At 41.1% G+C, this 9,272-nt stretch overlaps 1 protein-coding gene across 1 annotated transcript; it reads left to right on the top strand.

The window, feature by feature from the left end:
- Positions 1 to 1,325: 1,325 nt before the first annotated feature.
- Positions 1,326 to 8,669, top strand: RMDN3 (regulator of microtubule dynamics 3; the record flags this gene model as incomplete). Its single annotated transcript, XM_010285863.1, has 5 exons — positions 1,326 to 1,521; positions 2,199 to 2,345; positions 6,506 to 6,773; positions 8,366 to 8,468; positions 8,609 to 8,669. Coding segments are annotated over 5 exons (775 nt in total), but the record flags the coding sequence as incomplete, so codon positions are not given.
- Between the last annotated feature and the right edge of the window lie 603 nt (positions 8,670 to 9,272).

A 9,272-nucleotide genomic window follows, 5' to 3' on the forward strand; every position in this document is an offset into this window, starting at 1 on the left:
TGGGAGCTACGGCTGCAACAACCGTCTGGCCCTGCTGCTGACCATGTATCTCGGAAGGAGTCAGTTCACCCAGTTTTCTGCAGCTTCACCCTGAAACAGCAGGTCCTGAGCAGAAATGGGGAGGACAGGAGCGTCGGCCTCCGCTGCTGGGGTAACGGAGCAGCGACAAGTGCTGCCAGAGCAGGGCAGGTCCTTGGAAAGAGCACACTGAGATTCTGTACAGCCCCTTCCTGAGAAAACTGCTAGCAAAGCAAACAGTGTGGTTTCTGAGAAGCAAAAGAAGAGCAGGGAAAAGACTACAGTACTTCTTTATTTAAGAGAATTTAGATTTTTATCTCTGAGTTTAGGTGCGTTAACACAGGGTACTCTGCAATATAAGCCCTTCGTTTCTGCAAATGTGGCTGCTTTTCTCAGAGTGATTCACTTCGTTGTTAATATAAAAATGTAAAAAGAGTGTTCCTTCTTAAATAATTGACTCAGCTGGTAATGTATTTATTTATAATATTTATGAGCTTTCAAAAAAACATTTAAAATCCACAGATGTAAGTGTTCTTACATGTTGGTCGATCGTGCTATATCTGCAGGAAGATTCAAGGATCAGACAGACTGGTAGAGGTTCTAGATACTCCGTAGAAGGCAATGACACATTTTAATGACTAAACTGCTATTTAATTAGTCTGAAGTTTCCTCTTTGGATTTCTGTGGGTTTTTTTCCTTGAATAAGAATAGAGGTGGATTGGGTGGGGTTTTGTTTGGTTGGTTGGTTTTTGTTTTTTAAGGAATAGGTCTTTTTTGTGGCCAAAATTAGCTTCCGTTGTCTTTGTTCATTGTCACATGGTATCTTGTGAGCTGGTTGCTTTCCCGGCTGATGGCCTGTGGAGCTGATTGCAGTTCTGAAGTGCAGAGTGTAGCTTTTCAGTGTGATGTTAATACAGAAGTGTGGAGAATAAGAATTAAATTAATTTGTGGTAAGGACTTTTAAAAAAACAACAAGCAATTTCTTCATCTACAGTAGTCTCTGTGATATTTGGAATGGATTTTTTTTTTTAAATTACAAGGGGATTTTTATAGAAGTGTAGTTAAGAGCTTTATTTACCCCTAATTGCTATTGCAAATCTATTAAGTGTGGCTAGATGCTGCTGTCAGAGAAGGGAGCCGTAAACCAGTTGAAGAACCCCAAAACCTCAGGCCAGGTCAGGCAGCAGTGCTTGAGACCAAGCCTCATATCCTCCATCTTCTGAAAACAAAATTGGATTGAGGTTTCCCATGTGAAATCCTTTCCCATTTGCATCTAATGAACTTTTTCTCCTCTTGCTTTCTTCAAGTCACGCCTCGAGTGCCGGTTCCTGTAGAGGCAGGAGATAGTGCTATGTACACACCTCTCCTAATGCACAGCGAGCAGGTGGATGTCCTGGAGCGCCTTGACGTGGTGTTGAGAAACATTTCAGAGCTAAGAAAAGAAGTGGAGGAGCTACGAAACAGCCTGCAGCGCTTGGCTGCAGAAATCATTGGTGAAGTCAGGTATCGACCCTGCCCCTTTCTCTTTTTTCCTACTGTTGCACACAATTCCTCCGTAGCATGGTGAAACTGCCATGACAGAGTATGTTAAATTTAAATCCAAAAGTGGAAAAAGTGTCTATTTCTTTTCCACTGGCATTATGTCTTGACCTCCAGTGAGATGAATGTAAAAAACCTGTATGTTTAGCCAGGGTTGTTTTTTTTTTCTTATGGAGTATTAAGTAGTGACGCTTGGTTCATATTCTAGCCTGGGAAGGTTATTTGTTCTGTAAATGTTTTTTTTAACCTTTTGTTACTGCTATTTTCTCTCTGCTGCCAACCGTAGGCAACTTTTGATACAGAATAAAAAGTCCTCTGCTCTGCAAGATGTTTCAGGATACCATGGACTTTGTTTGTTGAGGAAATCAGAGGAATGCATGTGATGTGATTACCCCTTTGTGTATGGATGGCATATATGGATTGTATATAGACCAAGTCCGTGGTCAGACTTGCTTTAACTGTAGAATATGATGTTTTGTGTATGGCAGCGAGATGTTTGTATAAGGAAGAGTAAGTCACCTTGTGAGTTCTTTGGATATAAAGTAAATTGGGTAGAATCTGCTAGAGAGGAGAAAGGAAGCAAAATAACAGACATTTTGGTATCAAGTGTTTATTTGTTTCTCTTTTTGCCTTCCTCAAAGGTCCCATCTGGAAGAAACCCAGAAAGTAACTCGCCGGAGGCGGTTCCCATTTCCTAGAGAAAGAAGTGATTCCACAGGCTCCAGTTCAATTTATTTCACGGCCAGCTCAGGAACAGCCAATACGGATGATGGAGAAAGTGAAGGAGGGTAAGCAGAGCACTGGGTTAGAAGCAGCTTTTATGGGCTTTGGTGCCCAATTACTGGAGCAGTTTATAACATAAAGGAAGGGATTTTTTTTCCCCACTAGGTGTCCTGTGGTTTTATTTGCTTTTATTACAGTAAGTCTACTACTGCCTGGGCCAGATTGAGAGAAGTGCGATGATTCTGACTTTCGGAGAAATGGGGGAAAGAAAAAAAAAAAAAAAAAGATGTGTATAGTTATTGAGGATTTTTTAAAGCAGTGATTTGATTAGGGAACCTTGCAGGAAGAACGGAAGTAGAAGTCCAGCCTGGGACTTAAATGAGAGAGTTTATAAATAAAATTTCCATCCAATAATATAATCTTAGAATGTCTGGAAAGCTTCAGAAAGTTAAAAATATATTCCAATTAACTAAAATGTCTTCGGCTAGGGTATTTCTTACAGATTTTTCTCAGTGTGCGATCGGTTGTGTTGCTTAAGTTCTTGTAGTTTAAAAACAGGTGAAAAATACCATGTAGTTTAAGAACATTGGTAAAAATTATAATAGAGATGCAAATATTGTCAGATAACAAGAGGTCTACTGCATACATGTATGTGACTGCTGCTTTTCTGGTGAAATGCTTCTGTGCCTTAATCAGATGAATTCTGTAGCTTTTGAGGTACGTGTGTTCTAAAACATGCAGCACTGGCTGTGTACGTTTTCCAAGGGAAGCTGAAATGAAGAGAGAAGTTTGGACTTGATGGTCTTTTCCAAGCCAAATGATTCTACGATTCCAAGTTAATCGTAGCACTGAGAGCAAGGCAGGCAGAATTTGGACATGACATGCTGTTTGTGGCAGCTAAATGACCAGTAAGTTGGTGCAAAGTGACACTTGGTAGCATGGGATTGTAATCGGGGGACCAAGCAGCCATTTTGGAAGCAGCCTCCTCGAACAAAGGACACGGATCTGCAGGAAAGCAAGCTTTGTGACGGCCATAAAAATGTGTCGTTTTAGTATTTTTATCTCTAGTAGCTGGAATTGGTGAAGCAGGAAAGAGCTGATGTGACCTCATTCAGGTTAGAGAACCACTTCATTCATCTGAAGCAGGTGTTCGTATGAAAGCAAAATTAGGGAGTAGGTGATTCACGATGGTGTAATAGGTAACAAGGCTGCATTCAAATTTTAAAACTATGTAGTTGGTTCTAAAGACAAGACCTTGCTATCTAGATAATAGCAGATGCACCGAGTCATCAGGGTGCCAATGTATTTTGTAAAGCATGCTGAAACGGGTGGTCTTTTTCAACAGATACCAGCCCTAGCTGTTGTTGGATCATTAGAAAATTTTGTGGCGATAGAGCCCGACAGTAATGCTCAGGTTCAGAGAACACATCCCCCTCAGAGGACCTCCAGTGATCGGTGGAGCAGGGATATATGTTACTGCACAACCTCATTACTTCATTGGGAACCTAGTCGTGGTTGGAGGAGTTCTTACATTTTATTTAAAAGCTGTAGTTGGGTTTAATGACCAGTGTGGAGAATTAGTGGGTAAGCATCTCTACTTTGATTTAAAAAAAAATTCAAATAGTATATAATTTCTCACTCTGGTGTTTGTCCTGTACCAATAGGTATAATATGAGTCTGTTCAGGACCAGCTGCCTTTTTGTATGCAGTGTTGTCTTTTAGAGATGTAAATACTAAAGTTTTCTAGTAGAAAATCAGTGTAGGAAATGTAAATTTTGGAGAAGACTATTTAAGCTTTTTAGCAGACACTGGGAGGAAGAATAAGACTATTCTCAAGTGATAAATTTCAGCTGTGTATTCATTTCTGGCAATTGTATTATTTTAATGAAATTCAGGAAGAAGAACTCGTATTTCAGCCTTATTTTGTAAGCCACATAGACACAAGCACCTCCTCCGATTTCATATACAATTCACAAAAATCATCATGAGCTTTCAGGAGCCCACAGGTCTTGGGCTGCTTAATTTCTCTATATTGCATTGGCACTGCGTTGGTCTTTTGGCCTTCTTTGCCTCCTCTTGCCATGTGCTTTTTTGTTCCAGATAGTATGTTTTCATTTTCGTTCAGGATGTGCGCTAGCCAGAGGCCTCAACATACTGAAGCATTTAAGAACTTTCCATCATCATAAACTTGAGAAAACAGGCTGATAACATCTAAATCCCTCAATCTTTCTGAAAACTCTGAGTTTATGAAGTTATATACAGTATTACTTGTCTCTTTAAACTGGCAGCATCTTGTATGAGCTGTCTTGGAGAAAACATGTCTTTGTGGTGGAGAAAAAAAAGTATGTAGGAGCCATCCATTGCTGTTTGTTTTTAAAGACCATATCGTATTTCAGGAGCCTTCAATGTGGAAAGTGTTTTTCAGCTGAAGTACTGGAATCTTTGCAGCTGCCAGTAAAATGGTGTAGTGAGATGGTGTCACGACTGCGTAGCCCACAAATGTGCTGGATAGTAGGTTAGGATGGGGAATAAGAGAGTTTGAGGAGTTTGTGCGTAAGTACCAAACATGAGGTGTGGAGTACCATTATTCTTGAGAAATTATCAAGAAATGAGGCTTTTAATCTGAAACAGAGCTGTGTCAGTGTCACTCACCACCGTGTTGCTATGTTATCTATTAATTTAGTGCTGCCTACGTAATCTCCAGGGTGTTGTCTTGTAGTGCTTGGTTTCCTGGCTTTGAAGTGATAAGGCTGACTCTTACTTTATTTCTTGTCTTAAAACGTGTCGGTACAAAGTGGTGCGTTTTTTAAATTAATGGATGAGGGCTGGAGGCTGTGGTGAGTGAGGGTGTTTGTTTACCCTCTAGCAGAGAGGGAAATGCTTGAGCATTGTTGATGGTTCTCAGCAAATTGAAGCTTCGATAGCCAAATGTGTCTTGTTATCTGTGTGGCCAAATTACTGTAACTGCTTTCTTCAGATACAGGCTTTGGTCGCATATCTTTTTCTCCAGACAAAGGCAGCTTCACACACGGAGCAGTGAAGCTCTCCCTCGGAGGGGAAATTCAGCCAGGACAAAAGGCAATGCAGCTGTAGTTACTGAATGCCCCCAGACTGCAATGACTTTTAATTCTAGCAGAACTTGTTAAGTTCAACACATGGCTTGGGCACAGTTTAATTGGGTAACAATTACAAACATCCCCTAGAATTAAGTGTTTATATTACTTGAAGTAGCTTGCTTTAGGAAGAGAGCTTATTCAGATAAACCAAGAAAATCCAGATATAAAAGTGCACATTCTTAAATTACTGGCTGACTTGCGCTTACTCTTCATCTAAGAGCTTGCAGATAAATGTGAGGAGGACAAATAGAGAATCTTCTTCAAAACAGAAATTAGTTCTGTAAGTAGACAGCCTGCTGCAATGGTTTCAGTCAATATATAATGCTGTTTTAAATTGCCAGTTTAGGTGCCTGTATATGATTTGGGGGAGCTGAGTTTTAGCCATTTTCAGAAACTTTGATCTGAGCTTTTTCCTGGTTCATTTGACTAATTCTGCAGCTAATCATTGCCTGTGTTTTTGTACATGTGCTGTCTTTTTGTGGCTCGTCTGCTGTCTCCTTGCTGGACTTCTTGCTCGTGTGAAATAGTTTTGATTGCTCTCCTACTGTTTTGCACCTTTTCACGTGTCAGTGTGAACGAGCTGTTTTGTATTTAGCACTCAGACAAGATGATGGAGGTACTAGATATTGCCAAAACAGCTATTGTGTCTGAAATTTCCTGGAACAGGCTAAAAACCTCAGGTTATATTTTCCACATGGACGAGTATGTCAGATTTTTGGTTGAAATTCTCTTTTATAATCCATACGTTTAACAGAATTGTCCTGGCTCTGTTCTTAGTTGTTGAATTCTCTTACATTGAAGTTAGAAGGCCTAAGAGAAGCTGGTATGGTACGCCAGTGAGATGTGGACACCTGTGACTGAATTCTGTGTGACTTTCGGGGGCCTTCTTTCTTCAGCTTTTTGAGGTTGTGTATATTACATGAGGAACAATGATTGGTGTGTTATTTGAGACACTTGCATTGTACAGCATTCTCCAGCATAAGCTAACATACTCCTCTTCCTCTGTGAGGAAGAGTTGTTCTTTCTATACCATGTGTATAAAACAGTCATAGGCTGCACAGCATCTCCTCAAACTAATTTTGTGTTGCGTGTGGTTTTTTTCCTCAAAGGTACACCACAGCCAACGCTGAGTCTGATTACGACCGGGAGTCCGAGAGAGAGAGTGAAGAAGGGGAAGATGAAGTGAGCTGTGAAACAGTGAGAACTGCGCGACGGGATTCCCTGGATCTCGTCAGCGAGGATGATGCCCATTTAATCTTAGATTCCTCGCTAGAGGAAGGACTGGGTCAGCTACTGCAGCAGGCTGACCGCTTGCACAGCGGAGACGAGCAGGAGAAGAGAGAGGGATTCCAGCTGCTGCTGAATAATAAACTGGCGGTAAAGGTTGCCTTTTTATATTTTCCAGCAGTGATTTGTGTTTTCAGCTAAATGGCTGGGAAAGAGGAAATTGCATGTCTTAGCAGGGTCCAGGTCCCACGCAACAACTGGGCCAGCTTCCAGTGGCCCCCTTCCTCAGGAGCAGCTTGGGAGCGGGCTGAAGGCCAAAACTCTTCAGGCTGCAGCAGCAGCCAGTTCCCAGTCGCTTTCTGTCGTGGAACTCTGTGTCTCATCATGTCATCACTTTCCCTGAGTGAACACACCGTACATGTGTAAAGTAGCAGTACTGTGTCTATACAGTAAACTCAGCAAACGTTTTGAGAACATTTACCTCGTTGCATGTGCAATGGGTCCATCTGTATTCAGGACACTTGGTCTTTCCGAGAACTGCCCAGTGCACGTGTGTGGTGGTTCATGAAATAACTAAGTTACATATTCAAACAGAAGGGTTAGGTAACACTTACGTGTATATTAGTTAATGAGAAAAAAAACCTGGATGGTGCAGGTCTTTTGCCACCTTAAAGAATGTGTCTTTTTTATGTCCTGTAGGTGATGTGAATTGATCCCCTGCTTCAGTGAACACTGGAGCTGCCCGTGAGGTGTGGGGACGCAGCAAGGGGCAGCGATAGTTTTGCCCTAGCTGTTGCAGATAGCTAGCTTACACCGCAATGTGTCTTGCTGCAGCTGTTGTAGGCCTGCCTGTGCCTGCTGCAGTTGCACTGTCAGCCTCTGTTAGTGTTTACCGAAGTACTGCACAGCCAGCAAAGAAGTTACTAGCCTTACTCAGTTACTAACTGAGTAAACTGAGCCTCTTGGGTTACTAGCCTTTTAAAAAGCAAGACGTGCTTGGCTCCTGTATTTCCAGGAGGAACAGAAGGAAAGAAATAACAGATCACTTGATCAGTTCTAATTTCAAGTAGGTTGGTTTTTTTTTCCTTCTCACCAGGAAGAAATGTCAGGCCTGTTGGTTTCCGAAATTCTCTTGCATACTTCTTTCTGGTGATTGTCCCGCTTTCATTTATTTACAATACTATCACAAAAGAAATCAGACTGTTAGGTGGTTGTGGTTTAAGTTTTTACTTTTTTTTTTTTTTAAAGTAAGTTTGAGTTTGTCAGAACGTACCTGATTCAAATTTAGCAGTACACCTACAGTACTGTCCCGGATTGAAGAACAAGCCAGGATATGAAACTGTTTGAATACGGACTGAAGCATGAAAAAAGTAAAATTCAATTTGTGAATTTTAATGAAGTGGTGAGGTTTGGGGTGAATTTTTCCAGTGTTTTGAGGTTAGTGGAGACTGTTGAAGAACTGACCCCGGTATGGCCTTTGAAGGGGAGGGGTTCTTTGTTAGAAGGTGGCAACAATTAGACCTGTACCAGTAGTGTAGCATGGTAAGCTTAATTATAAATTTAGCCGTCTAGTTTGCTCTTTTGTGGTTTTGCTTCAGTTCCTGTAGAGTTGGGGCCTTTTAAAGTTTAAGGAAAATGTCTGTGTGACTTCCAGTATATGCCCCCCCTTGATTTTTCTTTCTCATGCTCTTTCTTAATGGCAGGATGGGTCCTGATGTATCACATTTCTGTTTTTACTGCAGTATGCAGACCAGAAAGACTTTCTTTGGCGCCTGGCCCGAGCACATAGTGATATGTGCGAAATCACAGAAGACCCAGATGAGAGGAGATCGTACGCATCTGATGGTAAGGAATTGCGTGTTCAAGGCAAGGGAAGCGGGGTGGTCAAAGCTGACATTACGCTTCAGAGTTAAAAACCCTGCTCCCCCTGCCCCCCTTCTTCTTATCTTCTTATGAATTTCTTATCTCTGACCACTTACTTGCAGGGAAAGAAGTGATAGACATTGCCTTACAGAAATGGGATCAAAGTGCTGAGTGCCATCAGTGGTATGTAACTTTTTACTTCTTGCTTTTAAGAAGCATAGGAAAAGGATTTGGAGATTACTGTGAGCTGAGCGGCATTTAAAAAACTTAAAAAAAACTCCACTCACCACCAAACTTATTTGCTCTGGGAGTATATTAACACTGATACTATTTTCCTTAAAAAGCCTTTTTTAACAGCTTTGATTAATTGGTGCAAGTAATGGCTTGACAGACAGTAGGTTTGGTTATGATTTTAGTAATAAACTTTGCTCTGCTTGCACCAATTTAATTATGAATTTCTCTGTGAGACGAGATGGGCAGAAAAGTTTTTGAGCAAAAGCTCCTAAATAGAATAATAAACTTCTTTGCATACTAAGAACAGATTGTATCAAGGTTTTGTGAGTCTGCACCTAACGAGTCAATGAACTTTGGTGGTAGGGAAGGGTGAACTTCTGGATGATGCTTAGAGAAACAAGCTATTGACAAAATGAGTTTGAGATGAATTGAGAACTATGAGCTCCATTTGGTGTTCACCAGGCTAGATTTAAAGACTGCATATTCTTTGGGCTACTCGTAGCTCAAGTGCATATGTTTTGAAAAGGTGAAGGAAAGTTTGTTTTGAAGCTT

The sequence above is a fragment of the Phaethon lepturus genome, unplaced genomic scaffold, assembly GCF_000687285.1.
Source record: "Phaethon lepturus isolate BGI_N335 unplaced genomic scaffold, ASM68728v1 scaffold48350, whole genome shotgun sequence".
Taxonomy (NCBI): Eukaryota; Metazoa; Chordata; class Aves; order Phaethontiformes; family Phaethontidae; genus Phaethon; species Phaethon lepturus.